The sequence below is a fragment of the Bos javanicus genome, chromosome 17 (genome assembly GCF_032452875.1).
Source record: "Bos javanicus breed banteng chromosome 17, ARS-OSU_banteng_1.0, whole genome shotgun sequence".
Classification (NCBI taxonomy): Eukaryota; Metazoa; Chordata; class Mammalia; order Artiodactyla; family Bovidae; genus Bos; species Bos javanicus.
In genome coordinates this window covers 56,254,776-56,274,536 of record NC_083884.1, presented here as the reverse complement: position 1 = coordinate 56,274,536, position 19,761 = coordinate 56,254,776, and the positions used below count along the sequence as shown (strand labels likewise).

General features: G+C 41.4%; 1 protein-coding gene across 12 annotated transcripts in view; it reads right to left on the bottom strand.

Moving 5' to 3' along the window:
• CIT (citron rho-interacting serine/threonine kinase) overlaps nt 1-19,761 on the bottom strand; it is a 176,460-nt gene that overhangs the window by 45,806 nt on the left and 110,893 nt on the right. For 11 of the 12 annotated variants that reach the window (XM_061384825.1, XM_061384829.1, XM_061384831.1 and 8 more), the window contains 5 exons: nt 18,125-18,220; nt 13,396-13,512; nt 12,317-12,426; nt 11,153-11,327; nt 6,714-6,911 (listed from right to left, as the gene is read on the bottom strand). In XM_061384825.1, coding sequence (XP_061240809.1) covers nt 6,714-6,911; nt 11,153-11,327; nt 12,317-12,426; nt 13,396-13,512; nt 18,125-18,220 — 696 coding nt within the window. The remainder of the gene's footprint in view (nt 1-6,713; nt 6,912-11,152; nt 11,328-12,316; nt 12,427-13,395; nt 13,513-18,124; nt 18,221-19,761) is intronic. The other variant, XM_061384833.1, reaches the window with a different exon arrangement.

The following is a 19,761-nucleotide window of genomic DNA, read 5'->3' as shown; positions in this document are numbered from 1 at the left end:
AGGAGATGCAGGTTCAATCCCTGGATTGGGAAGATCCCTCAGAGAAGGAGATGGCAACTCGCTCCAGTATTCTTGCCTGGGAAATCCCATGGACAGAGAAGCCTGGCAGGTTACAGTCCATGGGGTTGCAAAACAGTCAGGTATGACTTAGCAACTAAATAACAACAAAAGACTAGATTAGATGCTGCAGAAAAAAAGATTAGTGAGCTTTGTAGACAGAGCAACAGAAACTATCCAAAATAAAATACATAAAGGAAAAAAAAAAAGACTTAAAAATATTAATACAGCATCAATGAGCTGTGAGATAACTCCAAGGAGCCTGATATACATATACTCAGAATCCCTGAAGGAGTACAGAGGTGAGACCAAAAAAAAAATATCTGAAGAAATAATGGCCACAAATTTTCCAAAGTCAATGAAAAAATAAATCCACGGATGAAAAAGCCTAAATGATCCCTAAGCACAGGAAACATGAAAGGAATTAAGCTTGCATGAAATGAATAAATGAAAGGAATGGAATAAATGGAGTAAACATGAAAGGAATAAATCATATTATAATCAAACTGTTTAAAACCAGTAATAAAGAGAAAAAGCCTAAAACCAACCAGAAAAAAAGACAAGTTACTTAATGAGAAACTAAGAGAACAAAGATTTTTCACAGTGAGTAAGAGAATAAAGATTTTTCACAGGGAGGTTGGGGAGGTTTGGCAGGAAGGAAGCTAGGAGACAGTGAGTGGAACAACATCTTTACTGAAAGGAAAACAAAAACCTGTCAACCTAGAATTCTATAGCCAGCAAAAATATCTTTCAAAAATGTCAAAAATGAAGATGAGGGTTTCCTTGGTGGTTCAGTGGTTAAGAATCTTCCTGTCAATGCAAGGGACACAAGTTTGATCTCTGGTCCTGAAGGATCCCACATGCCATGAGGCAGTTAGGCTCTTGCACCACAATTACTGAAGCCCATGCACCCCAGACCCCATGCTCCACAACAAAAGAAGCCACTGCAGTGAGAAGCCCATGCACTGCAATTAGAGAGTAGCCCTCAGCTTGCTGCAACTAGAGAAAGCCCCAGTGCAGACAAAAATAAAATAAATAAAAACTTATTTTAAAAATGAAGGTGGAACTTTCTAAGATTTAGCTTTCTCTCTCTCCAGCAGCATGTGGTAATTGAGTGCAAAGCTTGATAAGAGGGAGGCAAAAAAAAAAAAAAAATGAAGGTGAAATAAAGACCTTTTCAGACACACCAAAGCTAAAGGAATTTGCCACCTGTAAACCTATACTACAAGAAATGTTAAAGGAAATTTAGGCAGAAGATGACAGAGTCTTAAATTTACATAAATAAAAGAGGATTAGAAACACGGTAAAACAAAAACCAGCAACTGCAGACTTACACATTTTAAATCAAGAGTTATCACTTAGAATCAGCTTCTCAAACAATTTTTTTCATCAACTAATTTAAAAGATTATAACTTTTCCCCAAAACTCAGCTTTTTTCCCAGCAACGATACAAGATTTATTAACTTAAAAAGGCAAGACTACTATTTATCCAAAGTAGAAACATGGCTATTTGTACTACTTGTGAATCTCATCTGTGGGTATCCTAGAGGAAGAAATACCACCCTTAAGTTATTAAACTCTAGGAGTTTACAGGAGTGAACAACTTTTTTTCTTTTAAGAACCAGATAATAAATACTTTTGGTTTTGAAGGCCATTCAGTCTTTGTCACAACTGTTCAACTCTGCTCTCATAGCACAAAGGCACCCACAGACAATATGTACACAAATAGGCATGATTGTGTGTTAATAAAACTTTATTTGCAGAAAACAGGAAGCATTCTAAATTTAGCCCACTGGCTGTAGCTTGCCAACTTCCACTCTAAATGACTATTTGGTGTAATATCTCTCAAAGACAGAAACAGGAAGCTAAAGAAAGGTAGAGCTAACTTCTTCAAAGCCTAAGCAGTGATCATTAAAAAAAAAAAAAAGCTCTCTAGCCTAGACTGAGGAACAAAAGCCCTGTTCCTGTTCCACTTTTTGACTAACTGCAAAGTTTCCAAATAACACCGCACCATTAAAAACTTGTTTAACTGCTCTACAGCAGTCTGAAATTCCAATCACTAATATTTCTATTACAATTTACCATTATGAGGCCTTTGCATCATTTTGACACATCAAAATGTGACACAGCAATCGTTTCTGAGGTTATAGTATAGGGAACTACCATCTTTATGACTTTTTATTATTGACTGAAATATAAACACAAGATGTAGAACCAACACTGTTGTGACTGCTGGAAGTACTGTAACAAACAGCGAACTGATCTGAGTTTAAAAATAGCAAGAAACAAACAAACAAAAAAAAATAGCAAGAAACATGTTTTATGTTTCTTTGAAATAAGTTGTAAAATGCATAAAAAACCAAAAGGTCACACAATAGTATATATGAAGGTAATAAAATACATAAGACAAGCTTTGAATTCTCTCAATAAAATATCCATGTTAATTAGATATTAGGAGTTACAGGGAATAAGGACTTATACCCTTAAAAACTACTGAGGACCCCAAAGGGCTTTTATTTATGTGAGTTATACTTATATTTACCACATTAGAAATTAAAGCATATCTTTAGTATTTATTTTAAAATAAAAGTACTGACTTTGTACCATTGGTGCAAATGTTAACACAATGAAAAATGCCACAAGACAGCTTAGTATTATGAAAATAATCTGAACTTGAGGACCCCCATGGAGCCACAGACCCCAACTTGAGAACCACTGATCTAGGGGTTGAGTGGCAAGAGGCAGAATGGACAGACTGCAGCCTGGAAATCAGAGAGGTACTCACTTTGGGCAGGGCTTATATCTTCTTTAACTTTAAGGAAAGTTACAAGAGGAATGAAGAAAAGAGAATTATTATGCAGCCTTGAAGAGAGAAAATACCCACAGAGCTGTGAAAAAGGAAACTCATGTTTAGAGGTCTGACTGTCTTCTGGGATCCATGGTCAGGATCCTACAACGGGTTTCACACATCCACCTCGTTCTTTGGGAAGGCAGGGACCAAGAAAGACTGTCACCTTAAGTGACCCAAGCTCACATCTTGCCTTGCCTATCATGCCCATGGCTTACTAATTCAATTCAATGATTGACAGTTATGTAAAAGAGAAAAAGAGCATGCATTGACTAATGATTTTAAGAAATCAAAGAGGATAATCCTGGGATGCCACCATCACACTGTGTTGGGAGGATCCCTTTCTTGAGTGTCTCTATTATTCAGCATAAGTCATGTAGCCAAATCAGTAAAAGAGCGTGAGGACAGACGTGAAGCAAGCTCACTGGGCCATGCCGGTGGACACAGAGCCCGTGCTGCTCCTCTGCCGAGGACTCATTCAGAGTTACATCCCCATCACATCATGTGTCTGCATGCAACGATGTGTGCACACTCAAATTCTCTCCCACAAAGGGATTACATGGAGTCTTACATTTCAGTTCCAGGTGGAAAAATTCTCTCTTTCCCCAATAACCAATGAAGCATCTTAAAAGCATGGCTTTTTGTATAAATTTGACTCTCCTGTTGGTCTGTACCTTGACTCAATCTTAGCTTTAAATGGTCAGTGAATTTCAATACAAACACAATTGACAAGGTGGGGAAAAGGTGAAAGTGAAAGTTGCTCAGCTATGTCCAACTCTTTGCGGCCCCAGGAACTGTAGCCTGCCAGTCTCATTTCTCCAGGCAAGAATACTGGAGTGGGTTGTCATGCCCTCCTCCAGGGGATCTTCCCAACCCAGGAATCAAACGGGGGTCTTCTCCATAGCAGGAAGATTCTTTACCAGCTGAGCTACCAGGGAAGTCTAGAGAAAGGGTGAGTGGGAGAAAAAAATAAAATCTAGGAAGATGGCTGCCCCCTCTGCCAAACTTCATCAAGGGGGAGCTCCCATTTAACTGCGTTCCATCTAACTTGGCCCAGGGACAGAGGCCAGAGGGGGTAACTGCTCCCCTCCCAGGTGAGAAAGTGGCCAACTCTTAGAGCAGTAATAGCCCATTTGACTATTCCCTTTTATTGATAAAACAGCCTGCTGTGAAGCACACAAACCACCTGGAAGATCACTTTGGACGCAGCTGACTGAATTTGATTGATGCTGACAGTGGGTCTGAACTTGGGCTGGAACAATGAGACAGGGAGGGGGAGGGTGCTGCATCTGTGATCATTTTCTCTCTCAGAAAATATACACTTGAGGACAAATTCAACAAAGCCGTTCAGGCGACAGCCACCTGTGGTCCATAACCAGGTTTATGGGACATAATCAAGTGGAGGGGAGAGAAAAAACCCATAGCCTTCAGACTGAACTGAAGCAAACCGATTTGGGGTTTGGATTCCTGCATGATGCGTTTACAAACAGCCGTGGACCAAAGGCACTTTCCTGCCATCGTTGTGAACAAGCCCAATTTTCCAAGGGATCTTCATCTGTGAGAACTGTACAGCCCCAGTTTCCAGACTTAGGAAAGTTCTTTTTTTTTTTTAAGAAGATGCTCTCAGGCAGTGATCTCATCTGACTAAATTGAGTCGTGACTTGCTGCTGTGCAGGCGTCCTGCAGCCATTAGACACAGCGCTTTCCAACCGGCAGCAAGGCAGGACTGAAAGACTAATCTCCCCACAAATAAACAATAGCAATGCAAACATACCCTCCTGCTTCCAAACAGGCAGGGTAAGACGCACGGCTACTAGATCCTTCCCAGTTCCAACAGAGTAGAGGTAAACGTGTTCTTCTCCTCTGCTCCTGACTAATAGGATTTGAGGGACTACAGGCCAGTCCCCTGGGGAGAAAAAGCTAAAGACACAGCGCTAAGCACACGGGCTCATCAAGTATGGATTAAATGACTGATGTCTCCTCCTTTCAGAGCTAGGGTGGTTTGTGGTTGGGGCTGGGGGTGGGGAGGGTGGCATATTAATATACAAAGCATTAAATATAATAGTGGCTGGATTTTAGGTGTCTTGTTTAGCAGCTAAGAAATGCTTTTGGCTGTCTCTTTTTGCATTCACCCCACTCCAGAAAGCATATAAGCCTTCTTGCCATATATATTCATTTCATTCTTACCTCTTTTTTTTTCCTTCTGTGATTTCCTTTCTCTCAGACTTTTCTTATTCTATCCTGTTATACTGTTTTGTATCTTTCCAAACTGCTTCCAATCCATTTTTGAAACAAGGCAGAGTATAAACAGATACTGTAACTAATTTCTTTAAACAAAATATTGGTGGCATGTGGCATCATTTAATGAGTGTTTTCATAAAGAAAACAACAGAAACTAAGGTTGCAACCAATATCTGAACTTGGCTGAAGTCCTGGAAAAGCTATTATGCTCAAGCAACTTCCACAAAGGAGTTACTCTGCGTTCCCCAAATCCTGGAAACCCCTGTATCCTGGACCGGTCCATAAGGACCCTGGAACTCTCAGATCATGTTCCCAATTTGGTCCCCAAACCCAACAGTGGGAGATAACGTCTGAGAAGAAAATTACTTAACATAAAAAATATATATATGTATATATATATTTTTTACACACATATACATACATTCTTTTAAACAGGGTAAATCATAAGCAACAAAAGTCCATGATCATCTGCAGAAGGTAATCCTACTCTGAAAGATGCTTTCGAGATGCTCACTGACAGAGATGGGGACAGCATCCAAAAATGAATCAGAATGAATAACATACTCACTTAGGTATTGAAAAAGGCACTGAACCCAATCAGCTGCATTGTGCCCTGCCCACAGAAGAGGGTATCCTGACCAGCAGGCATGAGTGTGACCATCCGCTTGGCAAGAACAATATGTTACCATTAGAAATGTATGCACTTGATTGATACCAGCCATTAAACTCATTCAGCTCTCTATGCCCAGATCCACCAAGCAGCCTTCCAAGAGAAAAGGGATTTATGACTAGGTTTCGCTGAAGGGGAAAAGGGTGAACATTAACCACGCAGGGTATCCTGGTCAACTAGATGGATATATTTCCCTCTGCAAAGCTTGGAAGTTGGCATTTCATATGTAAAATTCTTATCAGTCTTGTTAGCCAAGGTCAGACTCTATGAGAAAGATCAATTGTGGAAATGGCCAAGCAAAGTACATTTTGAGACTTGCAGAAAGAACTAAGGTCTAGATCCAGGGACCACCCACCACCAAAGATCTATCTCCTGAGAACCCTCTTCATGTGAGCAAATCAGTCTCTCAGAAAGAGCAGAGAAGCCAGGTCCCTTTTACAGAAACAATTTCTCATTCATTAGAATCGTTTCCATCCAGAATCTACCAAATACATAATAAGATTCAAAACACAATCTAAAGGTTAAGGGGAACAAAAAAGGAATACAAATGAGGTTAATCAAAACAAAAATAGAAATATGGTAGAAAGACTACTATAATATATAAATTTTTTTTTAATGACTATTGAAAACTAAATAGAAGACCCAGGTAAATAGCCTTTGATTAAACAGAAATTTAAGATATAGTGACGATGATTTTATAAAGAAGGAAATACAAAAATAAAGGTGGAACCTTTCAAGATCCTTAGGAAAGCTCAGTTGATCTAGTATACCAGTGCCAAAAAAGCAGCAGCCTACATAAGTCAACTTTCTGCCTATTCAGCATTTCTCTGGCTTGTTTTTTCCTCTCTTGGCACTTTTAAAAGTGAGCAACTATCCTCAGCTCCACACACATCCTACCGTAAGCGCCTGGATCTCTTCTTCTGCTTCTGCTGTCGTCTCTTCCAGCTCCGTCTTGGCCTGGCGGAGCTGGCTCTCCAGGGCCGCCCGTGCTGCCTGCAGGGCTGTCAGCTGGGATTCACGCTCCTGCAGGGAGAGCTGCAGCTCTGTGAGCTGGCGTTTGAGCTCCAGTTTCTGCTCTTCATGTTCTAGACTGACCTGAGACACACACAGAGAGACTTGTTGACCTTAACGGAAGAGAAAGCCAAGACACAACCTGCATCTTAAATCTGGTCATGGAATCAAATTCTCAGCACTCAACTGAGAAGGAAAAAAAAATGGAATAAAACAGTTCTGATTTTGATGAGTCTCAAAAATTAACTGGAGTGAGAACACGTAAGAGTATGTATAACATATATACAGAGCATCCCTTCCTTTCCTTTATTACAGTGCTTGAGAAAGCATCTAAAAAGAAACCACACAGTAAGAATCTCCTACGGAAATTATTATCATTAGAAAAATATTTAAAAGTGAACATAAATCAACAGAACTGGACAATTCTGGAACAATGGAACAATTGGTTCAAAATTGGGAAAGGAGTACAATAAGGCTATATACCGTCCCCCGGCTTACTTAACTTACATGCAGAATACATCGTGAGAAATACCAGGCTGGATGATTCACAAGCTGGAATCAAGACTGCCAGGAGAAATATAAACAATCTCAGATACTCAAATGATACCACTCTTAAGGCAGAAAGTGAAGAGGAACTAAAAAGCTTCTTGATGAAGGTGAAAGAGCAGAGTGAAAAAGCTGGTTTGAAACTCAACATTAGAAAATTAAGATCATGACATCTAGTCCCATCACTTCATGGCAAATAGAAGGGGAAAAAGTGGAAACAGTGACAGATATTCTTTTGGGGGCCCAAAAATCACTGTGGACGATGACTGCAGCCATGAAATTAAAAGACACTTGCTCCTTGGAAGGAAAACTATGACAAACATAGATGGCATATTAAAAAGCAAAGACATCACTTTGCTGACAAAAGTCCGTACAGTCAAAGCTATGGTTTTTCCAGTAGTCATATATAGATGTGAGAGTTGGACCATAAAGAAGGCTGAGCACTGAAAAATTAATGCCTTCAAACCGTGGTGCTGGAGAAGATTTTTGAAAGTTCCTTGGACTTCAAGGAGATCAATTCCAGTCAACCCTAAAGAAAATCAACCTGGAATATTCACTGAAAGGACTGATGTTGAAGCTGAAGCTCCAATACTTTGGCCAACTAATGAGAAGAGCCAACTCACTGAAAAAGACCCTGATGTTGGGAAAGACTGAAGGCAAAAGGAGAAGACAATGACAGAGGAAGAGATGGTTAGATAGCATCACCAATCAAATGGACGTCTCCTTGAGCAAACTCCAGGAGACAGTGTGGGACAGAGGAGCCTGGAGTGCTGGGGTTCCAAAGAGTCAGACACAACTTAGCAACTGAACAACAAGAAAAAACATAAATAACACCTTGACGGTAATAAGGACATCTTTACAATGGGATTACAAGTGGAACAACAGACTGCATTCTACTTATTTTATTTTATTTATTATTTTTTTTCATTCTACTTATTTTAAATATTCTTGTTCTGATTTGTTCTCATCAGGTAACCTGAATTAAGGTCACACTGTGAACTAATCATTCCTCCCTCCGTCTACTCATCTATCTACTCAAACTTTCATCTATTCAAGAAATACTTAATTGGCAAATTCTATATATAAGGAAATACAGAGATGAAACAGTCTCTGCCTTCAAGGTCGGGAGAAAAACTAAAAACCAACCATTGCCATACACTGTGATCAAGTGCAATGGTCCAGACATGCAGAAATGTGGGAACACAGCAGAGAGGGAGAGAAAGTAATTGTGGATCTGTGTACTGAAGAATCCCAGGAGCCAAACAAGCAGATAAGAGGGGAAAGAAAACTCCAAGCAGAGGAAGCAAGACATCCAAGGCGTGGAGATGTGGAAGACCCTGGCACATCTGCTGATACAACCAACGTGATAAGCTGTTCTAAGGACCAGACCCTGTGCTGGACATGGGACACCAAGCAAATAAGAGATGCCTGCTGCTGTTTGAGAGCCTGCTGTTTAATGAAGACGGCCAAGGGGTACGCAGGGAATAAGCTAATCATGAAAGGCCATGGGGACCCAAAGGAGACATCCCATCTAGGTCCAGGGGGTTGGAGAGGGCTCCTTGGGAAAGGTAAAACCCAAGTCTCAGAGGTCATAGGCATGAAGAGGAGAAAGACAAGAGATGCAACCCAGAGAACCAACAGGATTTTGATGATACAGTCACCATAGGGAACAGTATGGCAGTTCCTTAAAACACTAAAAGCAGAGCTACCATATGATCCCACATCCCTCTCCTCAGCATATATCCAGAGAAAGCCGTGATTTGAAAAGATACATGCAACCCACTGCAGCACTGTTTACAATAGCCAGGACATGGAAGCAAGCTAAATGTCCATCGACGGAGAAACGGATGAACAAGATGCGGTACATATACACATTGGAGTACAAGTCCCCCATAAAAAGGAATGAAATAACACCATCTGCAGCAACATGGAGGGACTTCAGATTGTCATACTGAGTGAAGTCAGAGAAAGACAAGTATCGTATGATATCACTTACATGTGGAATCTAAAAAGAAAGGTACAAGTGAACTTATTTACAGAACTGAAACGGACTCAGATGTAGAAAACAAAGTTATGGTTGACAGGGGGAATGGGGGAGGGATAAATTGTGAGATTGGGACTGACATATACACACTACTATATGTAAAATAGGTAACTAATAAGGGCCTACTGTAAAGCACAGGGAACTCTACTCAATACTCGGTAATGATGTATATGGGAAAAGAACACAAAAGAGTTGATATGTGTATAACTGACTCACTCTGTTGTACAGCAGAAACTAATACAACAACACTGTAAAGCAACTATAAAAATCATCCCATAAAAATTTTAAAAATAAATCAATAAAGTTAAACTCCAGACTCCCCTAGAGTACATACAGCCCTGAACCTCTCTGGAAGTGTCCTAAATTTCTCACACCACCCTTTGCGGGGCTAGCTATACAGATTCAAAAATAAAGCAACACACCCTCCCTGGGTTAGATTAACGCCCAGTGGAACAACAGTTGTAGGGCAGACACAGAAGAGAGACACTTACGGGAAGGGAAAGCGAAAGACAGTTAGCCAATGTTCCCACGCTCAGAGAAATCTGAGTTATTTACACTCACACTGCTAAGGCTGACGCTACAGGGAAGTGTGGTTAAACTTACTGAAGAGTAAAAATATAGCCTGGATAAGAAAAGTAAAACCACTGCCTAAGGCTTCTGGACAACCAAGAACAATGGTCCTCAAACTCCGGAAGCATAAGCGTCACCCAGGGTGCTTGTTAAGAATGCAAATCCCTGCTCCTCAGCCCGTCACTGCTCAACTCAATTCAATTAAAAAAGCTGAGGGAGGAAGCTACCCAGGAATCTGCATTTCAACACAAAGGCCACGTGGTCTAAATAGAGAGGGGTCCACACATTGCCAACCCTGCTCCTTCAGAGAAGTGGCCTCACTTAATACTCCAGTACAAACAAAGAAGACATTCTTAAAGGGCAGAATTTCCTCATGGTTTAGTCCTTAACTAAAGATGGTCTGCTTAACGTCTTTGCCATAACAGAGATTATACACTCTTGGAAGAATTCCATCACAAATGAGTCCCTTGTCATCACACCCAGTTGGGATGTCCCACTTTGAACAACCTCCCTCCTGAGTTCCAGTTCTGTCTCTGCCAGTGTCTACTAAGCCAACCTGCTGGGCTGACAGCCCCACAGATCAAGGGTGGGTCTATCTTGTCACCACTGTCCATCAGGCTACTAACTGGCAAACGGCAGGCATTTAATAAATACACAGTTGGTGATGTCAAGTCACAGCTTAAATCAACCTCAAAATATTCACAACTAAATGTGTGAGATTTCCCTTCCCAAACCTGGCTATCCTTCCCAGCTACTTTATTTATCCCTCTGAAAACAATCACTTTCCATCAAACAAACCTAAAGTTCAGATTTCTCATTTAGTCTCCCACTGCCACGAAACCTCTGTCACTAAGCCATACTATGTGCTAAACTCCAAGCAAGGACACGGTCACGTGATCCTCCATGACCCAGGACAGAGGAATCTCTCTGCCCCCATTTGAAGGTGCACCAATTTACGTCATCCTTGCGTAACCTGATAAAGGAGCAGCCCTGAGGCTGTCAAACTCCTAAGAAGTGGAGGTGGAATTCTAACCCAGACCCCTGTGGTCCCGACTGCACTCTTCACCACCATCCATGATGGCTATTGATTTGAGCTTGACACCTGGCTGGCTGGGGTCTCTGGTGCTCCAACAAATATCCTTGGGAGGTCACCCTTCACTCTTACCTCCCTTAGCCTGGTCTCCAGCTCCAGCAGACGGTTCTTGTCACTGTGGTCTTGGTGGCTTATTTTTTCCAGCTGCTCCTCCAGCTTCCGGTTCTGGGCCTCCAATTTCCCAGCTTGCGTCTCCAGGTAAAACTTCTGTTGCCTGAGTTCTGAAATCATCTCTTCCTGGGCCTTCCTGGTGGGGGTGGCAGGAGGAGCCAAGCAAAATCACAGTCTCATTAGAGGTGAGCATGTCCCCCCTTGGAAGGACAGGCAGAAACAGAGAGAGAGGTGTGTCTCAGTTACATGGACCACACTTGTTCCCAGGTTAGTGCTGTCCAGACCTGGCCTCGTGTGCATGACTCCAGCAAGGGGACCTGGGGCCCACTCAGTCCCCACTGTTCAGAGTCCCTTCTTGATGAGCTTAAGTATGGTCAAGGGATACTATCATTTCACTCTTTTGGTAGACCTTTTTATTTTTCTAGTCTGTACAGGACAGCAGGAAGGGCCTCCTGAGTACAAGAGCACCCTAATGACTCATTGAGATGGGCCCTAGGGAAAAGGGGGTCATAAGGAAAAAGAATAATACTCCTTCCACTTCTGCTAACCACAGGCTGCTTAGAAGCTGGAATGACTCAAACATCAGACAGTGGCCTACCAAGCAGGTTTAAACTAAGATGGGAATGTTTAAGGTCTCTAAAGGGACATATCTAAGGTGGGGTGGAAATCCTGGAGATTGTAATTCTTTGGGGGAAAAGATTAAGATCAAAGTACTCCTGGATCACAGGAGAGTACCTGCTGAACCCCCTAAACTCACACCCCAGGGCCCAGCTTCACAGTTGGGCACACTGGAGATCACCTCCAACTGATAACAGGATGCAAGTCTAGGGAACAAGGATGGCAGCTCTCCAGAAGCCAGCTATAAATAGACTCGTTAGAGAGAGCAAAACACTCTGTGATGGGATGGGAATCTGAAGCATTTGAGAAAACCCAGCTCAAAAGAGAGGACAGGGTAGAGCGAGATGACTTCAGAGGGGGCAAAGCTTCCTAAGCATACAGAGGTTGGGCCCCAGAACAGGAGTCATTAAATCTACTTCGGCTCCACCACACAGAAGAGCAGAATTTGTGCCCCAGGAGGCAGGATCAGAGTGGAATCAGGCACATAGTTAGAATCTGAATACTTACATGTTCCTCTGGGTAAAGAGACTGCTGTTGGCCGCAAGTTTATTGGCTTCCGACAATTCCACTATCCTTTGTTCCAGGGATCTGATCTTGGAATCCATAGCATTGATCATCTGAAACACAAGGGATCTTTTGGAACCTTGCACACAGATGGTGCCACTGGAGTGAGAATGACACAGGCCACGTGGGCCAGGCAGAAGGATTATCTGAAAGGCAGGACCATCAGACCAGAGACTCAACTAGCTTATACCCTGAGGGGCATAGATCTCACAACCCCAGGGATGGCACTCATTCATTTTATCAACGGAGGTTGCACATCCCCCCAGCAGCTGAGGGACCTGCAGGAAACACATGCAGGAGGACCTGTTGAGGAACCTGGCATTCCCTAAGTCAACAGGCCTCGTTAAATCCCTGTGTTGTCCGCATGTGACCTGAGCCTGCAGGAGCCTCTAAACCTTGCATCTGCAAGTTCCTGTTCTTATCACCCACAGGCTTGTCGTTCTCTGAGTGATTCCTTCTCACCCAGCCCTTACTGTCCTAGATTCTCTACATCAAAGCTTCCCCAACTTAGTGAATCATAAGAATTGGCCAGGACGGGAAAGGTGGGGAGGGAAGGGGCTTGCTGGTTAAAAATATCACTTTCCAGGACCCTCCTTTAGAGATTCTGATGTGAAAAATCTCAGTAGGGTCTGAGATAATAAGCAGATTAACAAGCACAACAGGGGAATCTTTTAAGCTGCAGTTTCTGAAAACATCTGCCTACAGGGATTAGAAAGGAAATAAGATGTCTGGTTGCGGCCAAGGGCCACCAGGGTTGTTATCGGGGGGACGTTTTAAAAGTCACGGTTCTAGTTGATGCAGGTCAGCGTGAGTTCTTAAAGAAGGGTATGAAAGGCAAAACTGGCCACAAGCCACCACCACCACCACGTTTTACAAGAGGAAGGGCTTGTAGAGAGAGCCTTCTGTTAGTGACAGACTCCATGGGATAAAACAGACCAAATGGACTCTTCTCCAGCCCATGATTTCTGGCATGGTTCACAATCCCTCCCATTAAAACCGCCTTTGCGACTCCGTCTACCTACCGCCTTCTGCTCGCTGAGAATTTTGCCTTTCTCATGGGCCTCCTCTTCGTGTCTTTGCATCAGGTTCTCCAGTGTCTCCTTGTCTGCTAGGTCTTTCTTTATCTGATTGTCCAACACCTGAGGGGAAACAAAAGGAGAAGTTAGCGTCCTGAGCCCAGAAGACTAACAAGCGGTACCGGAGAAAAGTAGGAAAAGAGAGGAAAAGCACCGGAGAAGCCGCGCTTCCCCAACTCCAGGGCAGAGATGTATCAGCCAGGAAGAAGTTAAGAAGTCAAGCGTGATCATCAAATGGCAAGTAACTAGAGGACCTGAACTAAGAATTTATTTTAAAATTAGCGGCCAAAAAGACCAGAGAGGGATAGTCAAAGTGCAGGTGGACACCAGAATGAGGGCAGTGGAGGGGAAAGATCTCTCTAGAGATCTTATGATTTGCAGCTAGTACCTAGGGGCAACATTATAGTAGTCAACGTGCCAGCAGTTTTCAGAACAATGCTTGCTCTTAATTTGTACAGAAATAATCTCGTTATCTCCAGACTGGGAGTGGAAGGATAAAAAGCTGAAGACTGAGGAAACCTGTGTGACCACGGAAAGTTGACATTCAGAAACAACCAGGGACAAGAGGCTTCTGCCTACTGATAAAGTAGGTGGGGAGTCAATAGACTGAAGAGACGGCATGGGGGTGGGGGGACCTCTTTCCTCCAATCTTTCCTCTGATCCAGCTGGGGGTAAAAAAAAAAAGAAAAAGTCACTGGAAAGAGAAATCTTTCCCAGGGGAAGAGAAATCATGTGTTCTCAGTGCTGAGAATGCCACTCTAAGTACCTAGTGTTCCCAAGAGGAAAAAATAAAACAGTAATGGTGTCACCATCCACCAGCTTGATCTAATGTTCTGCGAGGGACACACAGAGCGCCATCAGTTGCCAAAACAACCAGCGAAAATGAGAGGAAGAAAGGCGACATCATGACTTGCCAAGCCTTTGACCCTGTGTTTCTCATCACTGAGCTTCTCTGAATGACACCACATCTGATACTGGGAAGAAAGCCCAAAGAATTGGGGTCACAGATGGGAGCTGAAATCTGCCTTTCCCACTGTCTATTGTGAAGGGCCCTTCACAGCTCATGGGGACATCGTCCCTGAAAAGAGCCAGTGAGCAGGGAGGGGGGCTGCGTGACAAAGAAAGAAAAGGACAATTTCAAAGAGAGTTTTAAACGAGAACTAACTGATGAATAAAACAGAGTGAAAGTTGGTAGAAAAGAATAAGAGGTGGAGGACGGGGTCATGGGAGGAGGGATGAACCTCAAGAGGATAAGCCGCCCGTTCTCTTGGATGTCAGGATGCGATTCTAAAATTACGAGTAAGTAAAGGACCGAATCTGGGGTATGATCACAATTATTACCAAAATGGCCTTACAGGGGATAAAACAGGGCCACAAAGCAGAGCTGACTAAAAAGAAATGGTTTCATAAAGCCAGGAGGGAAGAAAGAAGAAAACAAATCTCCCTCTAATATTCTCTAGGATCTATAAAGCCAAGTTCTTGCCACCTAGAAGGTAGCAGAGAACACATAATGCCTACACAAGGAGTCTTCTGCTTATGAAGTAAAAAGCAATGAAGCCCACTTTCAGAATGACTCTGTTCAAAATAAGACCTCCCCAAGGACTTCCCTGGTAGTCCAGTGGTTAGGACTCCATGCTCCCAATGCAGGGTGCCCAGATTTGATATCTGGTCAGGGAACTAGTGTTCTTGTCTGGAGAATCCCAGGGATGGGGGAGCCTGGTGGGCTGCTGTCTATGGGGTCGCACAGAGTCGGACACGACTGAAGCGACTTAGCAGCAGCAGCAGCAGGGAACTAGATCCCACATGCCACAACTAAGAGTTTGCATGCCTCAACTTAAAAGATCCCACGTGCTACAACTAAGACCCTGTGCAGTCAAATAAATAATGAACATAAATATTAAAAAAATAAATAAGACCTCCATTTTGGCAGCAATGAATACCAACGCAAAGAAGTATGAGCCAGAAGGGACAAGCCTTTATCAAAATGGCACACATCCTGGCTTTGCTGGGGTTAGACTGGCAGGAGGATGAACAAGACAATGCCTGAGAGGGAAGCAAGGAATTTCTTTGAAATCAGAGATTCCACTGTAGCCATTTATATCAATTTAAGATAAAACATGGCTTTCTGAAAGGAAAGTCAATATACTCACCCAAATTACAGAATGAATTTTGCAAAGGTTATTTTCATCATGCAAAGGTGCCAGTGGACAATTGTAAACATTCTCATAATTTTCTGAAAGGTAGTTTATTTCAAAGATAAAAGTCTAGAAGCCAGTAAGAACTAAAACCAAAAATTGGCAGATAAAGTTGAAAATGTATGAAGGCAAGCATTCACACTAAAACTAAAGTCCATTCTAGGTTCTTTCCTTGTATTTCTTTCAATGAAAAATAACCAAAAGGAACCCCAGGGGTGAAAGAGAGGATGCCAGAATAGTGCTGCTAATTGAGTATGTATACTTGTTGTTCCCCAAAATAGGAACAGCTAACTCTTTGAGGATACCAAACAAACCAGTAATACAATCATCACAAAAATTAAAAGACTCCTTCAATGTCCGACTTTGAAGGGAAAATAACAGTATTTGAGATGTAATGACCAATCAATGTCTGATTCTCAAGAACATAAGACATAATTAAAGGCTTGGTCCAAAATCACAATGAAAATATGGTCTGATTTTAAAAGGAAATAGGCTAGTGGTCACTTCTGGTCACCAAACTTACTACTAAAAACTGAAATGAAATAATAATGTCAATAAGTTAAATAATTTAATTCACTATTTGATATAGTGGACTGGATTACTTAAGCCAGCTCTTCTACAAAAAATGATTTAAAATGCTAGATAGAATATGAAAAACATTTTCCAAAAGTACCTAAAAATTGGCAAAAGAGTAAGAAATTACAGACTAAAATCTAAGTGAAAGCAGAAACCCAGAGAGGTAAGAAGCGCAGAAAGCTGTTTTGAACTTGAGGCATTTGCTGAAAAAAACTTGAGCTTCATTTTTAATTGCTTCAAAGGGTAAGCAAATAGAGAAGTCAAAGCCCAGGGATGCCTGCAAAGTGGGCACACATTTTCATTCAAGGTCTCAAAGAATCCCCATTATTAATTTGCCAAGGAAAATGAGCAGCTGACCAGGCACACAAAAAGACAGACACCATAAAAAAGAACCAGGAGAAACAACAGCAGAAACAGACCTTCAGATACTTCGGATTCTGGAATCATCAGCTATAGATGGAAAAATAACTATGCTAATGAGTTTAAAGAAGCAGAAGATAAGCTTCAAATGAATGCAGGGAATAAAAAGTTCTTGTCTTAAATAATCTAGTAAACTTGGAAAAGAACCAAACAGACTGACAAGAAACCAATAAATACACTAACTGAAATTTAAAACTCAATGGATGAGTTTAGCGGCAGATTAGACAGGGAAGGATTAGTACACTGGAAAATCAATTAGAGCTTAACCAGAATGCAGCACCAAAAAACAAGCGGTAACCTAACACATGCCTAATCAAATTCTCATAAGGGAAGGAAAGACAGAAGAGGAAGAGGCAATATTTGAGACATAATGACCAATAATTTTCCACAATTTTTTTTAATATATTCCAAAGTCCAGTATTGGAGAAGGCAATGGCACCCCACTCCAGCACTCTTGCCTGGAAAATCCCATGGACGGAGGAGCCTGGTGGGCTGCAGTCCATGGGGTCGCCAAGAGTCGGACATGACTGAGCGACTTCACTTTCATTTTTCACTTTCATGCGCTGGAGAAGGAAACGGCAACCCACTCCAGTGTTCTTGCCTGGAGAATCCCAGGGACGGGGGAGCCTGGTGGACTGCCGTCTATGGGGTCGCACGGAGTCAGACACGACTGAAGCGACTTAGCAGCAGCAGCAGCGAAGTCCAGTATATCTCAAGAAGGATAAATAAATAACTCCACATCTGTCTACATGTAAAGTTTTAGCACAGTAAAACTTCAGAAAATAAAAGACAAAACAAAGTTTTAAAAGAAAAAAGAACGATTGCTTTCAAAGAAAGCAACAGTTAGACTGACAGTTGACTGTCAACTGCAATAATAAAAGCCAAACACATCAACGGAATGATATTTTCAAAAAGTATCATAAGAAATAACTGCCAACCTAGAAATCTATGCCCTGTCAAAACATCTTTCAAGAACTAGGAAGAAACAGAGACATTTTCAGACACACAAAACATAGAGGCTGGCACCAGCATTATCTCCACTAAAGAAAGTCCTCAAGGATACACTTTATATAAAAGACAAAGATCTAGGTCTAAGATGCAAGAAGGAAATTAAAAGCCAAGAAATGATGAATCTGTCTAAATCTAAATTATCATGGACTGAGTGACAGTGGGTCAAAAAATATTTTAAAGATTTATTATTTTTATACTTTTAAAATTAAAGACATTTTAAATATTTTAATATATTAAAGATATCTTTAAATATTTAAAAATACACGATGACCAAATTTTTTGAAATAAACTATTTTTGAACTTCTGATATCCAACCCCCTCCATGGATAAAACCCCACATCATGGCCTGAGGACAGCATTTACCCCAGACAGTCCTTTGTTCTAGCAAGAAGTGACCCAAAGCACCTGGGAGGAGAGAGGAGCTACGCGGTGCTGTAGGAGGAAGGGCAGAGAAAACCAGAAAGTGTCTTTACTTTAATTTTTTCTTCATAGTGCTGCTCTTTCTGTTTCAGGTGCACCTCCAGATGCTGCGCTGAGACCTGGGCTTCTCTGTGCTTCTCCTCCAGCTCCTAGACAAAAAGGAGGAGACGGTCAGGTGTGTGAAGGAAGGGCAGAGCCGACGCATGTCAGACATTCAGAGGAAGCACGGCTTTGGCACAGGCACCAGAGACAACAGGCATGTGTTTCCTCACAACTAGCCTCTACGATTCTGGAGAAGGAAACCGCCACTGAGCCTTGGCCCTGGGATTTCCAAGTCCAAGTACTCACACTCATACACACACAGCTGGTGGGCTGGGATCAGAAATCTATCAGTGTGACAGGTCAAAGGCAGCTCTTCATCTCTGCTTAGAGAAATGAGAGTAACGAGGCAACACAATTTCAAAATTCCATACAGTGCAAAGCCCCTGACCACTATCTTGAACCTCAGGCAACTGTTGCTCCAATGACAGCCTTAAACAAGAAAAGTAATGGCAATTTACTTTGTTTATTTTAATGATAAAAAAATTTTATATTTTCCTCATTAATAAAATGATTGGACAGGAACCCTAGGCTAAGAAGGAAAACTAATATAACAATTCAAACACTTTGAGTTTTGAATGATTATGTTAACTGACTGGTAATATGGAGAATGTGACTATCTAGAGATGTTCATATGAGATCATGTGTAGATGATGTAAAACTAATGGGAAGAAGGCAGAACATAAAATTGACTAAAAATGACATAAATATGTGTACACATATGTGGAAGATAGGAAGAGAATTTGGAGTAATATAAACAGCTCAAATGTAAAGTCCTCTTCATTCTCTTATTAAGATTTCTGCTTTTAAACAAAATTCATTTGGAAATTATACCAATTCATTTGCAACATATTATAAACTGGTCATACAAAAGGCAGCATTCAATTTACTGAAATATTCTCTACGTGAAACTATCTGCATCTACATTAATTCTTATGAATCTGGACCCATTAGTTAATTACTAATATCAAAAGTCATTACTCCAAGTTTTCATCTCTTCACACTATATTGAAGATTTACTTTGAAATAGGAATAATTATGAGAATTTGAAGAATGAGGAAATTATACAGGATATGACCATAAAATGAAGGAAAAAATACTTTCAGATTCACACACACATGAAATGGTACTGATTAAGCTTTTGAAATTCTGAGTCTGCAAGCACTGACTTTGACTTGGGGGCCAGTAAAGTATTCAATGTTAAAACCAGGTGCACAAGATCTACTGCAATCTAACAGATGTCATTTTGAAAAACTGAATGTAAATAGGATGTTAAGTAATAAAAACATACTTTAAGGGCTTTAGGTATATTAAAGGATCCCCAGAAATGAGGTCTTTTTATTAAAGCAAAAGACTCTGCTATAATGAGAACCCCAATTATCTGTTTTGAAAGTTCTTAACAGAATAGCAAATACTTTAATGCAAATGACATTTGAGATGACTTTCTGAGCATCATCATTATGTAACAGTATTAAGGACCCCTCTTTGCTCCTGTTCCAGATACTTTATTAACAGCCTAAGCACCAGGTTCTTGAACAAAGGTACTTTCTGATAAATGAAGTCACAACCACAAAGGTACTAGGATAGGTCA